The following is a 23,684-nucleotide window of genomic DNA, read 5'->3' on the forward strand; positions in this document are numbered from 1 at the left end:
AATTTCCCCCCAAAAGGGGGCGTGGTCGTTCTGATGACAGGGAGGTGACGTATGACAGCTCAACTACAACCCGTAGAGCTCGCGAGATTCTGCGAGGTAATAAGTTCAGGGAACATGGCGACGTCTAATTTGCTAAAGGTAGGAGGCACCTCAATTCAATACATTTGATCATATTTAGTCAGTGTTTCTTGCGTAATTGACGGTGTATCACTGTACAATGAGTAACGCGCTGTTTTGAGGATAGCATTGCCTTATAGGTTGATATAAACAATTGGTTGCCTTTTTAGCACTAGCGTTAGCATTTTAAAGGGTTGTGCTTTTTATTCACTGACAGCTAGCGGCCACTGCTAGCTACCATCATAGCTGCGTTCTCTACGCCAGTCAGTCCACAGCCAGCTATCAGCATGAAACTTGTCATGGCAGGCTGCCGTTGACATGCCTCTCTTAGTTGCTAGCTAGCTAGCTCCGGTAAGCAGTACAGTAATGACAGACAATTGGCCTTTCCATGAAAAACAATTGAAGTCAGCTAATTAGCTTGTTGTCACAATGTTGACGGTCTCTACTTTTACCTGGCTAGGCAGCCTGGTACCCGTCAATGGGACGCTGAACATGAATCTAACTGCTAAAACAAGAACTATTCTGCATTAATGCATCATTAACCAGTGTGTGGGATATGACTGATGTGATGGGCATGATGATCAATTGTGGTTAATGGGACGGGGTTTAAATTAAAGAGGCACTGCTATTATTAAAGCGCTGGGTGATTATCAGATTTGTGTGCGTGATGTCGATGGTGAATAATCTGTGTATCTACCTACAGTAGTCATCTGTGTATCTACCTACAGTAGTCATCTGTGTATCTATCTACAGTAGTAATCTGTGTATCTACCTACAGTACAGTAGCGATCACAATGAAGTCATGTACAGAAATGTAGGATTTTCATGAGATTATGGGAGGAAAAAAATCAACTGGCATATTAATAATTAGATAATAATCTTTCTGGGTATTCTACTGGTGAGAAGGGAGAAAGGGGATCAGCCTGGGAGTGAGTGAGACCACTGGAAAATTAGGATCTGTAGCCATGTTCCATCATCCCTTTGTAAAGTTCTAAAATGTCATCGCTTTGCACACAAGCCTCATGGCTATTCTAACTAATGCTACTGGGCCTCAGTGTCCTGCCTGTCCCAAATGACAGATGAATCATCATGCTTGTGTTCATCTCAGAGCTGAGATTTCAGACTGTGAATAGGCAAGGAAAGGCACGTTTATTTGTATAGTACATTTCATACAACAGGGGAAATTCAAAGTGCTTTACATACATTATAAAAAGGAGCATAGTAAGAAAATAAAAATGACAATGAATAAAAGCAAATTAAGAAGTAAATAGATAAAACATTTAGTAAGACAATAGTTAATGGATAAAATACATTGATAGAAGTGTTTGTGTTTAATCATGCTGCAAAACATGAAGGCATTTAGCTTAGATTTAAATAGGTTATTTTTAGGGTTTGGGCCTATTTGATTTCTTCAGGGAGTTTGTTCCAGGAGCCTGCGGCAGCGTGACTGAAAGCTGCTGCACCGTGTTTTGTTTTCATTCTTGGAATGATTAGGCTGGTCTCAGCTGACCTGATATGTATTTTGATCCAATACCATTTTGTGATTTGTATGCAATTAGGAGTAGGCTACTTTGAATTAAATTATCTGGTAGCCAGTGTAGGGATCTCAGGATTGGTGTAATGTGTTCAAACTTATTTGTTTTTGTTAGGACCCTAGCAGCGGCGTTTTGGATGAGCTGCAGCTTACGAACAGCCCCTTTAGATAGGCCTGTTAGTAGACTATTACAATAATCAAGTCTACTCGAAACAAATGCTTGGATGAGTTTTTCAAGGTCTTGTTTGGACATGAAACCTCTCATTCTTGTTATGTTTTGCAGGTGATTGTAGGCTGATTTAATTATCAAGTTTATGTGGCTGTTGAAGTTTAGGTCGGAGTGTAGAAAATAGAAGATTTCTGACCTGTTTTTTTGTTTGAAGAGAGAGAGAATCAAGTTTTGCACTGACTTTCCATCTTTTGTCAGGTGCACCACATACAATTATCTCTGTTTTGTCCTTGTTTAATTGAAGGAGGTTTTGTGTCATCCAGGCGTTTATTTGTTCTAGGATCTAAGGCAGTGCCTGAAAATCCTACCCAGGTTGTTAGTCTATCTATTAGAATGTCGTGGCCTACAGTGTCAAAGGCAGCGCTAAGGTCTAGTAGTACCAAAACTACTACTACAGATTTGATAGAGAATGTTTTATTTGCCACGGTTCAACCATTATACTCATCATAGCTGAGGTATGTGATGTTGTAGTTAACCCTCTACTGCTCCTTCAGAACAAAGGCTCCCTCCAGTTTGAGGACAAGTGGGACTTGATGCGTCCCATCGTCCTGAAGCTGCTCCGGCAGGAGTCTGTCACTAAACAGCAGTGGTTCGACCTGTTCTCGTGAGTATCGTCCCAGTCTGCGTGCTCTCTATCATGCTATATCTATTAATTCAAGCATTTCATTTATGCCTGTCTCAGCTAAGACATCGATGGATGGATGGATGATGGATGGATGGATGGATGGATGGATGGATTGATTGATTGATTGATTGGTTGAACAACTTTGTTCCCATAGAGATGTCCATGCAGTATGTTTGTGGGATGACAAAGGCCCAGCCAAGATCCACCAGGCCCTGAAAGAGGACATCCTAGATTTTATCAAGCAAGCACAAGCGGTAGGTCCATAATCCTAGATGTTCATGTAACCTCAAGGTGAAGTCATAATTAACCTTCTCCACCTCAACTTTTAGGCCTTATTTTTTGCCCATTCAGTCAGTGGTAAAAGCATGTGTACAGGTACAGGTAGTGCACACACACATATAACAGAATACAGGGCCTAAGCTTTGGGAAGGTTGTTTCCAAGCAGACAAAGTACAGGTCTTCACGAGTGACACATGCGTATCAAGGGGCATTGAGGACCGGCTTGTTCCTCTACTCTAATCAATTCAATCACACAGTTGTACTGTCTCCTCTTCTCCTGCACAGCGAGTGTTGAGCCACCAGGATGACACGGCCCTGCTCAAGGCCTACATTGTGGAGTGGAGGAAGTTCTTCACGCAGTGCGACATCTTGCCCAAGCCCTTCTGCCAGCTGGAAATCACCCTCATGGGCAAACAGGGGAGCAACAAGAAGTCTAACGTGGAGGACAGCATTGTCAGAAAGGTGAGAGACACCAGGAGTGAGGAAGAAGATGGAGGAGGTGGGGGAGGAGGGGGAGGGAGTGGAAGGAGGGAGAGTCTTCAATGTGCTCCCTCTCATTCTCTACTGGTTGCTCTTTCCTGGCAGCTCATGTTAGACACGTGGAACGAGTCCATCTTCTCCAACATTAAGAACAGGCTGCAGGACAGCGCCATGAAGCTGGTCCACGCTGAGAGGCTCGGGGAAGCCTTCGACTCTCAGCTGGTCATAGGTGTGAGGGAGTCCTATGGTGAGGAAAAAAACATTTACCTTTACCTTTTTTTGACATTTGGTTGACGCTTATATCCAAAGCGGTGTTTGTCTAAAGTAAGTGAATCATCTCGACATCAGTCATCAGTCACAATGTGAGAAAGAGGATTATTATATAATTTAAAAAAACAACAACATATATTTGAGGTTGTTATTAACAGAAGAGGAACTGTACAGAGGGTTAGTGAGGGTGAAGAGGACCATAGGACCAAACCAGTATATGCTCCTTGGCAGCATGGCTTCACAACCTCCCATCCACTCTTTATGTACTGGGCCACTTATTCACCACAGTAGATGGAGAAGTCTGGTCTAGTCACTATTATAATATTATCACACAATATATTATTCAACACCATCAACACTGTCTCACTACTAGAGGCTGTATCTTGAAGGGGCAATCTGGCATTGGTACATCCATTTAGGGACTTTTAAATTAGTTCTACCGTATAGACAGATTATTGACTAATGTAACCTATAAATGCCTCGTCAGCTTTGGTCCACTGTCTCACCCCATCAGAACACCAGAACCGCTTTGTTGTTGTTTGACTCCCAGATTGCCCCTTTAACCTTAGTTGCGACCAGATGAAGTCTGTAAATATGCCGTCATCTTCCCTGTGCAGTGAACCTGTGTTCCAACCCTGAGGACAAGCTGCAGATCTACAGGGACAACTTTGAGAAAGCCTACATGGACTCCACAGAGAGGTTCTACAGAACACAGGCGCCCTCCTACCTACAGCAGAACGGAGTCCAGAACTACATGAAATATGTGAGCAGGCGACTCTAATACTGGGGATGGGTTAGGGTTAGGGTTACTCTAATACTGGGGATGGGTTAGGTTTAGGGTTAGTCTAATACTGGGGATGGGTTAGGGTTACTCTAATACTGGGGATGGGTTAGGTTTAGGGTTAGTCTAATACTGGGGATGGGTTAGGGTTACTCTAATACTGGGGATGGGTTAGGTTTAGGGTTAGTCTAATACTGGGGATGGGTTAGGGTTACTCTAATACTGGGGATGGGTTAGGTTTAGGGTTAGTCTAATACTGGGGATGGGTTAGGTTTAGGGTTAGTCTAATACTGGGGATGGGTGTTTGAATTGTTTCAACTCAGAATTGTATTTAGAGTACTCGTATATAATCTTAAAAATACAAAATGAAACAAATTGAAAAAGGTTTAGGACTATTCAATAGCTCATCACTCTGGTATTTCTTACTATCAGGTCGCTCAGTTTGGCCTGAATTTACATGGCAGTTATTACGTCTTTGAATCAATGAATACCAACTGGTAGCACAACCTGTTGTATTTAGTGACAACATAAAACAGTTAGTTTTTAGATCAGATTACGTAGTGCAGCCTTTTAGGGAACTAACACAACAGGGTCAAAATATTTCCTTCTGTAAAGATTTGTGCACCCGCTCCAAACCTGTAGCCTACAGTACATGCACAGGTCAAACACATTCGCTGTTAAAAGCCCCAAAATGGAGGGGACATGCATTTGAATTAGGGGTGGGCATCGACGATCGATAATTGATCGATAAGGATCTTGGTAGATCACAAAATAAAACATTTGGTCGATCAAATGTTTTATTTTGTGATCGACCAAGATCCTTATCGATCAATTATCGATCAATTATCGATCGTCGATGCCCACCCCTAATTTGAATTTCACCACTGACTGAGCTTTGTGTCACAACCAAAACATAGAGCAACCTCGCTTAGCTACATCTTAGCTACATCGCAAAATCAATAGCAAGCGTGTTTCGAATTATAGTAGGAGGCAGGAAAAATTTGATCTCTGATTAAAGATCGACTTTCAACGTCCGTTTGAGTACTCGTATCCATCCCGACCTGACCACAACTTTCCTTGGTCAGCACACATCACAGTGAAGGTGTGTGTGTGTGTGTGTGTGTGTGTGTGTGTGTGTGTGTGTGTCTCTCTAACAGGCAGACGCAAAGTTGAGGGAGGAAGAGCAACGTGCGCTGCGGTACCTGGAGACGAGACGTGAATGTAACTCTGTACAAGCAGTGAGTATCCCAGGACTGGGCTTCTGCTCTCTGGCAGCTGTTGTGTGAGTCTATGCTGAACGCCGGGACCCCCCCCTGCGCTTCAGAGCCACACTGTTTGCTGGTGATTCATTGGTGATGACGAGACTGGTGACATTGGCATGTTGTTGTGTGTCCCCCGCCCCCTCTTCTTCCTCCTAGCTGATGGAGTGTTGTGTGAATGTGCTGGTGACGTCGTTCAAGGAGACGATCCTGGCCGAGTGTCCAGACATGATCAAACGAAACGAGACTGAGAGTGAGTACGGCAGGAACGCTCCCAAAGGCTCGGCCAGCTCAGGTTTGACTCCCTGTCAATGTCCCCGTCTCAACTGCTGTCTCTGTGTGTCAACGTCACCCCGGTGTCAGTGTCTGACTAAAACCCCAACCCTGTCTGTCCCCAGTGTCAATACGATAACAGTCACCCACTGTGTACCCTGACAGTTGTAAACCGTGTTAGTCTCTGTGTGTGTCTGCAATAACCACTATGTGTCAGTGTACAACGCATACTTTGTGTCTGAAAAGTGATATGTTTGGTATGGTATGCAGTAGGGATGTAACGATACACCTTAAACTCACAATTTGATAAGATTTTCTAACAAACTTTTTTTTTTTTACAAAATGCAGACTTGACTGAACACTTTACAGAATGCATGACTGAAAAATATTATTTTATTTATTTCTCAGACAAAAACTACAAAAGACTGTATTTTCTTAAAGAATCGCTTTTTATTTCTGAGGTAGGGTATAACTGCACAACACAAACTATGCAATGAATGCATATTTATTTTTCTTTATAAAAACGAAAGCGAAGTCAAAAGTAGATTGCGCCCTCTGCTGTCCCTCTTAACCCTATTATTAATTATACAGCATTGTGCTGTGTGATAAAACTGCACATTTTAGAGTGGCCTTTTATTGTGACCAGTCTATAGCCCTGTCCGGACGGCATATAAATTACCTGAGGACCCCGGTAATATATGTTTTACCTGGGGTAATTCGGTAATTTTTATCCCGTCCGGACCGACCATGTCAGTGATTTACTCCAGGGCCCCCAGTAATTATTCCGGCTGGAATTACCTACTGTGTTTCAGCAAACCCTGAGGTCCTCAGGTAATTTTATTACCGTCCGGATCGACATGTCAGTATTGCATGATTTCGTGCGCGATATTCTATAAATTTATTTTTCTGATTTTATCCCTTTTTCACCCAATTTGGTAGCCAATTGAACCCAACCTAGCATCCAATTATCCCCTGCCTATTGCATAGGATCCGCCGCACGACCCCGTGGCCGGCAGTCCCAGAGGAGGCCGCCAGGCAGACTAGCTGACTGGCTCCTCGAGCCCAGCACCGTTATTCCGGCACCTAGGGGGCGGTGTTGCGCGACGGATCCTTGTCCGGAAATACTCCTATACCCGCCCTCGGGAGCGGCCGCCCAATATGTCGCTCCCCGTGTGTGCCCCAGCCATATCCGGATCTGGCGAGCTGGGATTCGAACCCAGTCCCCGGTGGGCAGCATGCACTAGTGGCCAGTGCTTAGACCGCTGCACCACCGTGGGGCACCCGTGCGCGATATTAACACTAGCATTTACCGTTTTGACCGGGGTAGCTCTGTGCAAACAATGGATGTGGATGACATTATTAACTCCCTTGAATCTCCACTATCGGATAACCAAACCACCTAAAAGGTTAATCGACGACGACAAGTGACGATGGACTGATTTCTTCTTCTGAACCAGTTCTAGCAAATTTACCTAACATTAGCTTGTAAACTGTGCAGTTTGTATGGTCTGGATCTAGCACTCTATAAATCGTGTCTGACAACACACATGGATGAAGTTAGGGGTGGGAATCGCAAGGTAACTGACGTATTGATAACCGTACAATATTCCCCCCCGATAATCTATACATTGTAAGAGAAAATTCATCAACGATACATCCCAATATCTGTTAACTGATATTTCATAACGTGGTTCCAGTGTTAGCAGCATTCGGCAGAAACCTTCGTTTTCCACACCCCTGTACCGGCGAAGGTCCTTGAATGAATGAATGAATGAGCCCTCGGGGAGTTAAAGTTTGTTTTGAAATATAATCGTTCGAGACTTTAGATCTCGTATCTGTTTTTCCCCGCTTTGCGCCATTTCAGCCATTCATCTTCTTAATTTTAATAACATCAAAACATTCTGATAGAACATCGACATGCTAGAAACACATAACTACACATAATTAGATGCTCACACAGCCCCAAACGCGAACACATCCCAAAACGAAAGTATTTACAAATTATGAGTATTTCGTGATCGTTAAACTGCTGTTTATTATATCGAGTGGGTACTTTAAAACGTAAAGTTTCGTGTTATGAAAAAAACGAGTCTGCGAGTGGTGTCGGCTGCGTTCGTAAATTCGCTCTGGAAATCTGATCAGCAGTCATGGAATGCCTCTTGTCCAATCAAATGACTTGTTGTTGCTACACGTGCGTTGTGTTGTGGGTCTGACAAAATATCCGGCAGGAACAGCTTCTTCTTCTGTGATGTTAAATGGCAGCTTGCACGCGAAACGCAAACATGCATGGAGATTTTTTATTCCATCCGGATAGGTCATTAAAATCACTGGGGTCCTAGGGTAAAAAAATATTACCGAGGTCCTCAGGTAATTTATATGCCGTCCGGACAGGGCTTAAGGCACACCTGTTCAATAATCATGATATTTAATCAGCATCTGGATATGCCACACCTGTCAGGTGGATGGATTATCTCGGCAAAGGAGAAGTGCTCACTAACACAGATTTGAACAAATTTGTGAACAACATTTTAGAGAAATAGGCCTTTTGTGTAAATAGAAAAAGTCTTCGTTCATTTCTGTTCAGTGTAGTTTAGGAATTGTGGTAAAGAGAGTAATCGTTCACAAATCATTTTTCATCTATTTGAATCGTCACATATTTGTATCGATACTGAACTGTCTTGCGATGCATCGTTACATCCCTACTATGCAGCAGTCTAATGGGGAAATAAACCCTTGACTATTGAGTGAACATTTGAATCCCTGATTGCTTCTTTAATAGAACCATACTGTGGTCCCCAGCCTCAGAGTCCTCTCCTCCTCCTCCACAGAGCTCCACCTCATGTTCTCCCTCATGGACAAGGTGCCCAGCGGCATCGAGCCCATGCTGAAAGACTTGGAGGACCACATCATGAACGCTGGGCTGGCAGACATGGTGGCGTCAGCCGAGACCATCACCTCTGTGAGTGACACACACACACACACACACAGACACACACACACACAGACAGACACTTACAGATTTGTAAAAATATTTTCATCTATCTAGTTGCAAATGGACAGAAAGTCACTAGAGATGCTTTCTCTGCATGCGTGTGTGAACAGGACTCAGAGAAGTACGTGGAGCAGCTCCTCACACTGTTCAACCGCTTCAGTAAACTGGTGAAGGACGCGTTTCAGGACGACCCACGCTTCCTCACAGCCAGGGACAAAGTGAGACCCATTATATGTTCTCCCAGCGTTAATGTCACGTCGTCTATTTCTGTCTCCGTCTGTACCGTACCTGTAGGCAGAAATGTGATGATGGTGGTGATAATTGTCCTTGTAGAAGATAACACCTTCTTTTCTCTTCCTTTCACCCCTAGGCTTACAAGGCAGTTGTGAATGATGCCACCATTTTTAAATTGGAGCTCCCGTTGAAGCAAAAAGGGTAAGAGACGCACGTTTTGTTGTGAAGTATTAACAATATCTATATATTCCCTGTAGTGACTAATCGTTAGTTCTTAGCCTCTACTGCATGAAGGTACATGAAAGTGTGTTTGTCATGTCACTCACAATGTGTTTGGTATGTATGTATGTATTTGGGTGGTGGTCCCATTTAGTAGTGATCTCTGTGATACAAACAAGGTGCAAGATGTTTACTGTGGCGGTACCAATAGTAGTGGTGTCAGAGCAGATTCAGATGTAGAGCTATGTTACTGGGTTGTGATGGGGAGCTGCTTTGTGTGTTGCAGTTAACACCCTTGCCTGACTCATCAGCTGGTGCACTGCTGCCTCTAGTGGGTGATACTTGTGACAGCCCAATAAACCCTCATACTAACAACCGATTGGCTCCTACAGTCCCCCCCATCTCTCCTGTGCTCTCAGGGTGGGGCTGAAAACCCAGCCAGAGTCCAAGTGTCCCGAGCTGCTGGCCAACTACTGTGACATGCTGCTGAGGAAGACCCCCCTCAGCAAGAAGCTCACGTCAGAGGAGATCGAGGCCAAGCTGAAGGAAGTGGTACGTACACGCGTGTGAGAGAGGAGCGGAGAGGGGAAGTGTGCGTGCGTGCGTGCGTGCGTGTGTGTACGTGCGTGTGTGTGTCTTTCTTTCTTTCTTTCATTTCAAAAGCTCTTACGGTTTCACTGATGCCGTTATTGTATTTGATTCTTGTTGTTGTGCAGTTGTTGGTGCTGAAGTATGTCCAGAACAAAGATGTTTTTATGCGGTATCACAAAGCCCACCTGACCAGACGGCTCATCCTGGACATCTCTGCAGACAGCGAGATAGAGGAGAACATGGTGGAGTGGCTCAGGGTAAGTGTGTGTGTGTGTGTGTGTGTGTGTGTGTGTGTGTGTGTGTGTGTGCATGTGTTTATGTGCTTGTGTGGGTGTTTATGTGCTTGTGTGGGTGGTGGCATTTGAATATGGAAGTATGTGTCTTTTTTATCCACTTTGAATCTGTTTCACATAACTCTGATTGGCTGGCTCTGGTCATGTGCCCTCAGGAAGTAGGGATGCCTGCGGACTACGTCAATAAACTGGCCAGGATGTTCCAGGACATCAAAGTGTCAGAGGATCTGAATCAGTCCTTCAAAGATAAGCACAAACACAACAGGCTGGCCCTACCAGGTAAACCTAGTAATAGTAAGTAGTAGAATAATAGTACAGTGGGGGGAAATAAGTATTACATTTTTAATTCAACATATTTCCATTGCAGCTGTTCACATGAAATGCTGACCAGACATTGGTATTAACTCAATCAAACTACACAGCTAAAGAAATTGTAACACTCCAATCCATAAAAAAAATGTATGTGCAATAAAGGGGGATGACACAATAAAGAAGCTGAAATGTATTTAATACTTGGTGGAGAAGCCTTTGTTTCCAATGACAGCTTGAAGATGCTTCCTGTGCGAAAAAACGACTCTCTCACAGTGATCAGGTGGGATTCTGGCCCGTTCTTCAACACACAGACTTTAAATATTGAAGATTCCGGGGGTCCGCTGGTGAATCTTGATTTTCTTCTTGATCTTCCTTCCACACATTTTCTTTTGGATTTAAGTCTGTCGATTGACCAGTCCAACACCTTTATTGCCTTCCTCTTGAACCAATTGAGAGTCTTTTGCAGTATGTTTTGGATCGTTGCCCTGTTGAAAGATCCACCGCTGACAGACCCATTCCATGATGCCTCCGAACTTCACTGTAGCTATGGTATTTTTAGGATCATATGCAGAGCCATTTCTCATCCAAACATGGAGTGTGGTATTGTTGCTGAAAAGTTAGATATTTGTCTGGTTTGACCAGACTTCATTCTCCCAGTAATCTACAGGCTTCTCCGAATGTTCTGTAGCAAACTTCAAATAAGCTTCAACATGCCTTTTCTTCAACGGAGTAACAGAGTCTTCCGGGGTGATCTTGAATGGAGACTGTGGAGGTGGAGTGCATTGCCAATTATTTTCTTTGTGAAAACTCTACCTGCTGTTTCCAGGTCTTTCTGGAGCTCTGCTCGAGTGGTCCATGGCTGTTAGGCTACTCTTCTAACTAACGTTCTGACTGCCCGGTCACAAGTCTTGCGAGGAGCTTCTGTGCGTGGCCACTGGCCAGTTTATGGTTGAGTGATGTTCCTTCTACTTGCGGATAATTGCCCCAATGGTGCCCCCAATTTAGGAGTTGAGAAATGACTGTGCCATTACTATGGTGCTCAATAATCAAGTTGCAAAGGTCTTGGGGGGAGCTCCTTGACTCTACCGTTTACCACACTGATTACTAGACTACTACAACACGGTAGACTTGAGTGGTTGCAAATAAATCTTCACGGAAGTCAGAATGACGTCAGATACGATACAGGTCGTTATTGATTACAAAGACCCGGAGTTGGTCTGCAGAGCAACCGATTTTCATACAATCATAAGAGTTAAATACATTTTCATAGGAGGTTTGGTTTGCCGCGATGGTCGAAGATTGATTGGTCATCTTCAGGTGCCTCCTATTTCCTGTGCAACAGAGTGTCACGTGGTAACTTTCCGTAGGTACCACTGCTGCAATGGAATTTTTTTTATTTTGTATTTAATGTGTTGAATACTTATTTCCCCCACTATGTTTTGCTGTATTTGTAATATACCAAAGGGTGTGTGTGTGTATGTGCGCACGCACACATGCACGTACGCGTGTGTTGACCTGTGCTTCTATCTCAACCCGCAGCTGACTCAGTGAACATAAAGATCCTGAATGCGGGTGCATGGTCTCGCAGCTCGGAGAAGGTGTTTGTGTCCCTGCCCACTGAGCTGGAGGACCTGATCCCCGAGGTGGAGGACTTCTACAAGAAGAACCACAGCGGCAGGAAACTACACTGGCACCACCTCATGTCCAACGGCATTGTGAGTAGAGCCCCCTACTGGAGGGAAGAGGTTGCAACCGTTTAGTACAAGGATTAGCGTTGTTTCACATGCATGAAGATCAGTAAGAGAGTTATAGAGAGTTAAATCAAGACAGTTAAATCAACTTTTTTTGAGGATTTCGATGCCAGCATCTATAAAGATTTCTGTGGAAGTTCCAGACGCACTTCCCATTCTTTCCTCTCCTCTTCCACCTCTCTCTCCAGATCACCTTTAAGAACGAGGTGGGGCAGTATGACCTAGAGGTCACGACCTTTCAGCTGGCTGTGCTGTTTGCCTGGAACCAGAGGCCCCGGGAGAGGATCAGCTTTGAGAACCTGAAGCTGGCCACAGAGCTGCCGGACGCTGAGCTGAGACGCACTCTCTGGGTAAGGCTCCTCTGGGTAAGGCTCCTCTCTGGGTAAGGCTGCTCTCTGGGTAAGGCTCCTCTCTGGGTAAGGCTGCTCTCTGGGTAAGGCTGCTCTCTGGGTAAGGCTGCTCTCTGGGTAAGACTGCTCTCTGGGTAAGGCTGCTCTCTGGGTAAGGCTGCTCTCTGGGTAAGGCTGCTCTCTGGGTAAGACTCCTCTCTGGGTAAGGCTGCTCTCTGGGTAAGGCTGCTCTCTGGGTAAGACTGCTCTCTGGGTAAGGCTGCTCTCTGGGTAAGGCTGCTCTCTGGGTAAGACTCCTCTCTGGGTAAGACTGCTCTCTGGGTAAGACTGCTCTCTGGGTAAGACTGCTCTCTGGGTAAGGCTGCTCTCTGGGTAAGGCTGCTCTCTGGGTAAGACTCCTCTCTGGGTAAGGCTGCTCTCTGGGTAAGGCTGCTCTCTGGGTAAGACTGCTCTCTGGGTAAGGCTGCTCTCTGGGTAAGGCTGCTCTCTGGGTAAGACTCCTCTCTGGGTAAGACTGCTCTCTGGGTAAGACTGCTCTCTGGGTAAGGCTGCTCTCTGGGTAAGGCTGCTCTCTGGGTAAGGCTGCTCTCTGGGTAAGGCTGCTCTCTGGGTAAGGCTGCTCTCTGGGTAAGGCTGCTCTCTGGGTAAGACTGCTCTCTGGGTAAGACTGCTCTCTGGGTAAGGCTGCTCTCTGGGTAAGACTCCTCTCTGGGTAAGGCTGCTCTCTGGGTAAGGCTGCTCTCTGGGTAGGCTCCTCTGGGTAAGGCTGCTCGGGGGTCAGTGGGTGAACCGTTGGCACATAGTAAAAACAGTTTAACTGGGTCTGTCTGTCAGTGCATAGCATTGTCAGCACCTTTTGGGGGCTTCTATGTAAAAACATGTTTTCGTTACAGTTCAGTCGTCTTACACAACAGCCATCTCTACTATTTACTATAACAAATCAACTATTGTATCATCTCTTTCTCTCTCTCTTTCTTTCTCTCTCTCTCTCTCTCTCTCTCTCTCTCTCCCATCTTTCTCCCCCTCTCTCCCTCCTCTCTCTCCTTTGTTTCTAATCACTCTCTTTCTCCCCTCCCTCCAGTCTCTAGTAGCGTTCCCCAAACTGAAGAGGCAGGTGTTGTCGTATGACCCGACGGTGGGTTCCCCTAAAGACTTTGACGAGGGAACTCTCTTCTACGTCAACCAGGAGTTCTCACTAATGTAAAGAGTCTTTCTACCTTTAATCATTACACTTCTGTCTCAGAGAGATAATACAATCCTCTATTGCTAATATTTAGGATTATGTACAGTGTGTTTATTTTTATTTTTATACCAAATCTCTCAGTAACATGTTCTAATGTTATTTTAGTGAGTTCGCTAGTTAGCGAACATTAAAGATTACAAGAGCTAGTTTACGTATGTCAACAATGTCTCTATTCTCAATAATTTCAGTAATAATTGTACCAAATTGGGGCCAGTAACACTGACTTGTGTGTGAGTAAGTTATATGTGTGTGCAAGCATGTTTTTGATATTATCAATCGTCTCACTTTTACTAGGTGAGCTGGTAAAACAAATATGCCAGGGGAAAAAAGGAAAATGGACAAAGACCTCTTTTGGTCAAAGGGCAGCAGAGACAAGTACAGGGACCAGGGGCGCCGCTAGGGGGTGGTAAGTTAGGACGATTCTAAGGGCCCAGCACTGACAGGGGCCCATGAGAATCATTTTTATTTTTTGATATATTATATTTATAAATAATATTATTATTATTATTATCATAAGGACGTTAATGTAGCCGACTTCAAATTATAATTCTATGTATTAAAAAAAGTCACAAAAGAAACAAACTGGAGTTTTGTTTCTCTATGTTTAACAAAATTAAGCCTTATTATTTACCCCTTTATTTATTCATTGCATGGCTCAGTCCACCGCGCGCGAGCTGCTAGACTAGAGGAACGTTACCGCAAATAGTCTGACAAGGTTTCCATGACCAACATGTCCTTCTGTAGCATGTGTGTGGGACAGATGGAGGACAGCCAGATTGGAAATGCATCAAATGTACGTGTGCGTGCGTGGACGATGTCGTGAAAGGCAAAGCCAAAGTCAGGGTCTCAAAAGAGAAAAGTAAAAAAAAATCACTAAAAACAGTGGTTTAGTGATCTAATCACTGCGTGGATGATCTAGTTAGCTCGCTATAGCTAATTAACATTAACTTCAAGTATAGTTAACTTACAGTGCACTGTCAGTATAATTTCAGTTAAATGTATGAGATGAGGGCAATTTTGGTCCAAATATATTGGTTATTAGAGCTCAGTGAATTTGTATCCAGCAGCTATGCACTCTTGCTCTTGTTCCATGCTAATGACGTCATGCACAGATGCAGCCTCCCAGTTGAAGGAGAAGGAGGTGAGCAGTAGGAGTTTGGGGTTAACAAACAGATTGTTAACAAACAATATTTTAATGTATGCTGCATTACCATGCAAGCATTGAATACAACTTTAGCTAATATTCATATTTAGTTAATAGTTCTTCCAGTAATTGCAATAACATTGACCACTGGCATCTTAATAATATTGTTAGCTAGCTAGATAACATTTAAGTGTATGTGTTATTATGTTAATACTATTATAGGACATATTATGAATTATGTACCTATGGATACTCCATGCCAGGGCCCTCTTCAAGCAAGGCAGCCAGAGAGGAGAGCAGAGGTGGGGGGGTAGTGGTGGTCTAGTGGATAGTGAGTTGGACTTGTGATCGGAAGGTTGTGAGTTCAAATCCCGCCTGAAGCCACACCACTACTAGTGTGCCCTTGAGTAAGGCACTTAGCCTTCAGTTACTCCAGGGGGAATGTCCCTGTAATTCGTAATTGTTTGGATTAAAAGTGTCTGCTAAATGGCAAAATTAAAAAAATTAATAATTAAGATTTCAAGGATCTTATTAAAGATTTTGCTACTAAGAAGGCCCAGCGTTTAGCTTTGATTTGATTTGATCTCTTTACTCCTATCTTGAATCGTTGTGCATTAGGCTAGATATAGTTTTTAGCTCTCCAGGTATCCTATTCCACAGTACTGCCGCAGTGTAAAAATAAAAATCTTCCCATTTCACATTCATTTTCGCTGGCACCATGTCTGTGTTGCTCCCTCTTGTATAAGACACGTTTGTCTTTGTGTGAAACAAGCAATGCTGAGTCAGTAAATATCTCTGCTGTAATTCTTCATTGATCTAATCCTGACAGTATTATGGCCAACTGATCTTTACAAGATCTACATTTATTTAGACACAATACCACCCCATTAAAATAATATTTTTAACTTTTTGTTTGATTTATACTTTTATAATTGGGTTCCAATCTTCATTTAATTATACTTTTGTCCTTGTGTTGTTCAAGTCTTAATTTAATAAGTTAAAGAATGTTGAGATTTCTTTGCTGAATTGTTGATTCCTGTATTAACTGTAATTTTAAATTACATTTACAAAAGATGTCCATCATTGGATTTCTTGCAGTGCATCAATAGTTCATCAACTTCAACTGGGTTTAGGTTGATGGGTGGTTTAGGTGGGGGGGCCCAAAATGATATTCTGTCATGGGGCCCAGAATCTCTAGCGGCGCCCCTGACAGGGACACAGGTGAGGTCTAAACAGGTGACAGGGACGGACACAGGTGAGGTCTAAATCTAGCGTTTTAACAGTGCAGTTCGTTTAGAGTTGAGAATAGCTGTTATCTGTTTTGTTTCTAAGGAGATTGAACCAGTCTGCCTGCTAGGAAAGATGTAGGCTACTACCTGCATACTGTAGTTGTCTCCTTTATTCATTACCTTAATGTCACATAAGTAAATTGTATAGAAACAACTCACCAAAATTGACTACAACTGTTTTGCAAAACAAATCCACCAAGGGGGGGAACCCCCCTTCAACCCCCCCACTCAGACCTTGCCATACCTTAGCTTTTGCTGAAATGACGCCACTGGTCTCATAGCCTATTGGAAATGTATTGCGTGTGTGTGTGAATGAGCGCTTTTGTGAGCCCGCATGTATGATGTGGCTCTTTCTGGTACCCCAACAATTTTTTGTGGCTCTTAGTCTCCGACTGGTTGGCCACCCCTGGTCTACAGCAAGCCTTCATACGTGGAGAAATCGAGATTTGGGAATAATACAAGTCCTGAACTTGTCACGGCATGTGTCACAGAATGTTTACAGGCCAAGCTAAAGCAACCTGCGGTTGTTCACCTTGAATGCAGCTCAAAGGCCCATAACCACCTCCTAACATTCTCCTATTCACTCTTTGCGCCCCTCCCCACAGAAAAAACTCCAAGGTCCAAAAGCGAGGGAAGATCAACCTGATTGGCCGGCTCCAACTCACCACCGAGCGAATGAGAGAGGAGGAGAACGAGGGTATCGTCCAGCTAAGGATATTAAGAACACAGGTATGAATGACCCCAGTCCCAGAACACTGTGTGTGTGTGTGTGTGCATCATATTGTATCTTATCTTACTTACCATCTTATCTTATCTTAGTACTACCTCTACTATACTACTTTTTCAAAATATATCAATAATAATTCAACACATGAGTTCAGTCCATTCAAAGTGGAGGAGGGGTCAAGCTGTCAATCAGAGGTTGAGGGACCCAAGTCTCAGACACAGGAAGTCCATCTCCTCAGCCAAATCTGGAACCCCGGAAACGACTTCCTGTTTCTGCCTTTTCCTTGGAGGCTCCACCTCCTCCTCCTCTTCCTCCTCCATAAGTCTGGCCTTCCTCTTCTTCAGCAATGCTACTGAACGAATGATGGCCTCTCTATCTCTCTGGTGGTCACTCAAAGCCCTGGACATCAGTCCCTTGTAGATGTGGACCAGACGACCCTTATCCTGCTCAGACAGGTTGTGGTCGTGCATGATCTGGTAGCAGTGGTGCTGGAGCACGGTCATGTTGTGTCTGAACCGCTGCTCCCAGTTCAGCCAGGTGTCCCAGGGTGGGAGACCAGGGGCGGCTGCCTGCACAGGTGTGTGAGGCTGAGGAGAGGGAGGCTGTAGAAGAAGTCATGATACATTCCTGAATAATTCTTGTTACAATGTAATTTCTTCACAAATTATGCAGTTTTACAAATACTTAGAGAGTTGTAGAGAATTTTGGGGGTGAGAGACTCACTGGAGATGTGAGCCAAGGCTTGGTTGCAAACCTGCCTCCCTCCCCTGCAGCAGAGAGCCCCTGGAGTGTGGCAGAACGGTCAACTTGTTGAGTATGGACTCAAATTTCTTTTAAATGTGGAATTTTAGCTTGTAGAAATAAGTCACAGGTCTAGTCTTGGGGTTGTAGCCACCAAAACTGAGTTCCATTCAACATTGCTGCCTATCAACTAGGGATGTCCCGATCCCATTTTTTCACTACCGATACCGATACCTGGGCTTCAGGTATCTGCGATACCGATATCAATCCAATATTTGTATTTATTGTTTTACTCCTGAATAATAACAAATACTTCCCCAGTATATAGTCCACAACAACAGTTGGCTATTAAAGACTGCCAGCCTTTATTCAAGCAACAAAAACAGTACTCTGCAGTAGGGCTGCCACGATTAGTCGACTAGTCGCGACGACGTCGATTACCAAAATCGTCGCCGACATATTTGGTAATCGACATCGTCGCATGTTTTTTTGGAGCTGAAATAAGCGTTTTAGTTTTTTTTTTCCTAGCACCAGGGGAGCCCCCCCTCCCAAATTTCGTTGTTTGGTACCTGTACTATATCAATGACAATAAAGACCATTCATTTCATTCGATAAGCATTCGTTTTTCTTCCCTGAAGCTGCCACTGGCTCTCCCAGTGTCTTTGATGTACATGCGCAGTGTCGGTCATCCGGGGCACACGTGACTTCCCCGGAAAAACAAACAGAGAAATGTCTTCCTGTCCTCGTACCTCTAAAGTGTGGGAGCATTTCAACCACAACGTTGAAAAAAAGAATGTAAAATGTAAAATTTGCAAAGCTGAACTCGCTTATCATGGCAGCACGTCTATGATGCGCGAGCATCTAAAAAGGAAGCACGTTGTGGCAGATGACGAGGAAGACGATGGCTCGTCTCGGTAAGCTAGTTAGCTTGTTATTGGCTAACGATATCGTTACGTTAAAAGCCTTCTTACATTATTTTACGTTATGTGCTGTAACGTTGTCATCAAAGCGATACTTATCAAATAGCTAAAAATGTTGTCTTAACGTTACAGTGCTAAGAAGGCGCGTTCTACTATGAGATGAGTGAAGCAAAGAAAAACTTTTGTACTCTGTACAAGTATTTATTTTTGTTTTTGTATTCTTTTGGTTGCCTAGTGCCTAGCCTACCTCATTTTACTCAGCAGTTTGCACCCTCTACTACTCTTTACATTACATTACATGCAAGTGATGCCAGAAATAAATCTGCAAAGTTCATTAAAATATCTATTTTTGAGTGAACAATCATTTTAATTGTCTTTATTTTTAGTTAGCACATGCCTACTAACAACTTCAAGCTAAATTTAGAAGCTGATTTAGAAGATGATAGCTAAATAAGAGCGATTGAGTAATTGTGCGATAAGCTGTAATTTATGATCTGATTAGTCGACTAATCGTTAAAATAATCGGTGACTAGTCGACTATGAAAATAATCGTTTGTGGCAGCCCTACTCTGCAGTACTCAGTGACCAACTGGTTTAAAGTTAAAACAATTTAAACTGCAGCATTCAGCATTGTAGAAAAAAAACGAGTTACTGTCAGATTTCTAGTTTTAGTGCCTTCATGTTTTTATTCTATTTATCTTCTCTTACAAATGGCAAATCAATTATAGCACCCTTTTTAAAAGTGTAGCCTAGAGACGCACGCTGGTGAGACCAGAAACCAGCGTGTGCTGTGTGTGTTGTTGAGACCGTTGGGAGAGAGAGCTCCGGTGAACTAAGAAAGTTGTGTATGAGATAGTTTACAATTAAACGCACAGATTACATGAGAGAAGCTATCTGTCATTATTTCAACCACTGTCCAAGTGGGGACGTTACAATACTTTAGTTTTAGAACGAAACGTTAGCCGCTAGCAGCGTTTTTAGCAGTCACCATTCTTGAGCAAAACATTGATACAAACAAACATTCAAATACTCGTGTCGTCTTGAATTTTTTCCCGATTTCAATGTATGACGCATCATTTGAAAGCTTACCATCTGTAGTTTCAGACTATGTAAACAAACGAAAAATTACGTAAGCAAATGGTTTATGATTTCACCAGCTAGCATCATGACATTGTCAGACTCATTACACACAGGTAGCTACTAGCCAACTCTCATGCCCGTGACCACTGACTACTACTGTTGTCATCACGTGAGTGACACGCCGGATCGCGAGCCCAAGATCGCTGCCTATTTTTTTTCTGGTGCGATCTGCGATCCAGCATTCAGGACCGATATCGCGGCGATATGCGATATCAATATCGGATCGGGACATCCCTACTATCAACCAAACATTCTAATCTCAAACATTCTGCTGAAGTTGCTAGGATTGATTGTGACATCAACATATTCAAAAGTAATTGCGTTTATAATTCTTAGTTTCTATAGCAATGAGTCAAATGTGTATATTTTCGTGTGTGTGTGTGTGTGTGTGTGTGTGTGTGTGTGTGTGTGATGAACTACAGTAGGTAGTAGGTATATACAAGACATGGATAACAATAAGCTGTATACAGATGTATAATTAGAGACTAATACAAATGTATTTACAATATATGTGCAAAAATATGGTATATGCAAAAACAAGTATGTGCAAATTAAAAGCAGTAGTGCAAAGGGTAACTTCCACGGCGTCGATACGCCATTTCGGAGCCGATATGATCTCTGGCCACACAAGCGTTTTCACACCGTACACTGGGCACTGAGTACAGATACTGGGAGTCAGTGTACCTCATGTTGGGGTGGGGGTTGTTCATCAGAGTGACAGCAGTCACTTGATGATGGTGTTAGAGACATGTATCGGCACGCAGCCGTGGGTGAAGAGGGAGTAGAGGAGAGGGCTCAGAACACAGCCCTGTGGCACGCCGGTGTTCAGGGTCAGGGTGGAGGAGGAGTGGTTGGCCAACTTGACAAGCTGGGGTCTATTGGTCAGAATACCACAGGGGTCACTTGATCTTGAAGCAGGAGTCCATATGCATGCAGCTCATTTAAGTAATGCATTATGTTGCCTGTTGGAAATAATGAATGATGGATAGTCATCTCTCAAACATCTGTGTGGTTAGAAAGACCTAAAGGACCATACAGAGATGCCTGTGTTTAGGTTGGTGGATGTTCAGTGTATTCAATGAAACATAACCCGTTCTCTCTCTCACTCTCTTCCTCCTCCTCCCTACCTCCCTCCCTCCTTCCTTCTCCAGGAGGCCATTATCCAGATCATGAAGATGAGGAAGCGCATGAACAACGCCCAGCTGCAGACAGAGCTGGTGGAGATCCTCAAGAACATGTTCCTGCCCCAGAAGAAGATGATCAAGGAGCAGATGGAGTGGCTCATAGAACACAAGTACATCAAACGGGACGAGACAGACCTCAACACCTTCATCTACATGGCGTAGCACAGCGGTGTGTGATGTGACAGTGGTTAGTGGAGTCAGGCCTGATGGACAATATAATATTTCCAGGCCTTACTTCTCAATCTGTTGTGTGGGGAGACAGACTTGATTTATGACTGAGTGCAGCAGACATATAAAAAAAAATAAAAAAAGGAAATCCCTGCCTTAAAATAAAAATTTAAAAATTTAAAAAAGTGTAAAAAAAAAGGACAGAAAATGAGCTCAGGCTAGCAAGAGTCTTCACCGTGTTTTTCCAGTCATTTTGGCCCGTAGGTGTTTCCAACGTCTTTAGACAGGACGTGGCTGTGACCTGTCGCTATGGTGTCCTCCTCCACCATGTCAACCATGCAGACCATGTCCCCCCTCCCCTCCCCCCGTCCATGGATACCCATACCCATACTCCCATTGGGGGTAATGATGGTTTGTGTAAGGTGTTTTGAGAGGCATGACACAGGAAGAACCGAAGATGCTTGGCCCTCTCAATACCTGCAGTCCAATTTTAAAGCCAGGTCAATGCCGGACCTCTGAAAACAAGCTTTGCCCCTGCGCCCCAGCACAGGTGTGGCGCAGGTGGAAACGGTTTTACCCAAACTAGTGGCCATGTTTTTTGCGGCCGCTGGTGATGATGACGACATTGAGGCACTAATGACAATGACTTTCAGTGGTCCCTCATGGGGCTTACTCCATCCAGACTCTTGGTATGTTACAGTGTGTTCCAGAGACGCTCACACACACACACACACACACACACACACACACACACACACACACACACACACACGTTGTTTTCATGATGGAAATAGACTCGTGGACTTATAAAGGCCCAATTCCAAGTCCACTCAGACCACCACAACCCTGGGCACTTGTGTAGAACTTAAAGGATTTCAGGAGGTGTAATCCACTCAGCCTGCAAACCCATTCAAATCTGTAAGACGTGGTTAAGGGAAGGGGCTTGGGGCTGGTTTGGAATTGGACCGATTGACCCTCTGCTCCACATGAAGAAGCTGGTTAACGGATACAAACCCCTTCTCTCTACAGGCTGCCTCAGCCCCTGGGGAAAATTGGTATGACACATGGTAACTACCACCATACAAAGCTAAAGGAGTGTACAAAGATGTGAATAATGAGATGATGAAATAAACAGCACCTTATTATAAAACAACACAATGTTTTCATTTAACCTGCAGTGTGCTTCACATAGCAGTGTCAAGACGTTCCCCCCAGCTAACTTAAAGAAATTGAAAAAGAAATTGAAAGTGGATTATCATCATTTCATGTTTGTCTCTCTTTATAAACTGGGAAATGTGGAGTTGTGTCTGTATACTTTGTTAACTAATTGATCCTGAAGCTTTGGGAACTATCCCTGCCCATGATGGCGTTTACCTGTCCATAAACAACAGCAGGCCTCAGTCGCTGGACACCTGTGTAGGTCTGACAGAACCAGGTAGGTATAAGTCATTATTATGGCGGGGGGAAATCCCCCTGTTCTGTGGAGTTACTGTCTTGATCATCAAGGTCTTCAAGATCCACAGGTCGTAAACGTGAATGGGCCACGGGTGTCTCTCCACAAGGCTTTACCTGTCGACTGTCCCTCCAAAGTACTGATGGCTGCTGTTGAATCCACTGAGCCTGGAATAGAAAGCCACGAACTGTGTTAGTTACTTGCTTACTAAGTTTGTATTCTTTTATTAGTTCCACATATTGGCCACAAGAGTGGGACAATGTGCAGCAATTAGATTTGCAGTTCAAACATCTCTTGAACACTTATTCTTTCTGTATGATGTGTTGGCCCTAGGCGTAATCGAGCTGTCAGATCCATAACTTGGCATTATCACATTTGCATTAGTGAAATCGAAGACATAGATAGTTAAAAGCATATGCTAAATAGTGTACAGTGGGCCTACTTATAATAACACTGCGTAATTGCATCCGCTTATCGCACGGGGGAGATTAGATTAAAGTACAGTAGTATGTTTATGTGTGAGAGGGCTGCACATGCTCAGTGTGTCTCTTCTTCTGAGCATCCATCCAGCTCGTAGGCTCCTCCCTGGCGTGCGCGTGAGAAAGGGAGAGATCCTCCGCAAGCGGATCAGAGGGGGGTGCGTCGCACAGACCGAGGAATCACAGCAGGCAGCCCCGGGACCGCCAGACCCCACCGCTGGATCCCCGGAGGACCGGAGAGAACACGTCGCCGAGGGAGGAGAGGAGCTCTGTTTAGGTAAAGGGGGAAGACAACGCCGCGTTAGGGACCGATGCAATACGTCTTGATTGCTGTGTGGTGGCGAGAAGGGATGGGGAGGCGGCGGTGGTGCCGTGGTTGGAAAACAGCAGGCTATAGGCTATGGGCTGCAGAGAAGGCTTTCGTTGTGCTTACAGCACAAGGGATGTGCTAGGCATGATCCTATTATCACCTGATTGATGCCTCGCCGTCCCGCATTCTGTGCACGAACCGTTCCGCTCGAGGGGGCAGCAGGCTTATTAGACTAGTCGCGTGCTGTAGCCGCGCGCAAAGGAAGCCCATCCAAATTGTGGTTATTACCAAGGATTT

General features: G+C 44.1%; 1 protein-coding gene across 1 annotated transcript; it reads left to right on the plus strand.

Annotated features, from left to right (window-relative positions):
• Positions 1–114: 114 nt before the first annotated feature.
• On the plus strand, positions 115–22,277 carry cul5b (cullin 5b; the record flags this gene model as incomplete). The annotated part of the gene is made up of 19 exons (XM_080528465.1): positions 115–138; positions 2,375–2,484; positions 2,660–2,759; positions 3,070–3,246; positions 3,370–3,511; positions 4,152–4,297; positions 5,473–5,553; positions 5,734–5,827; positions 8,676–8,806; positions 8,950–9,057; positions 9,210–9,274; positions 9,712–9,844; positions 10,009–10,140; positions 10,332–10,455; positions 12,028–12,203; positions 12,428–12,589; positions 13,671–13,789; positions 16,871–16,994; positions 20,945–22,277. The coding sequence occupies 19 exons, from the start codon at positions 115–117 to the stop codon at positions 21,137–21,139; spliced, it is 2,343 nt and encodes a 780-aa protein (XP_080384591.1). The 3' UTR covers positions 21,140–22,277.
• Positions 22,278–23,684: the final 1,407 nt, after the last annotated feature.

The sequence above is a fragment of the Nansenia antarctica genome (genome assembly GCF_963989245.1).
Source record: "Nansenia antarctica genome assembly, chromosome: 4".
Taxonomy (NCBI): Eukaryota; Metazoa; Chordata; class Actinopteri; order Argentiniformes; family Microstomatidae; genus Nansenia; species Nansenia antarctica.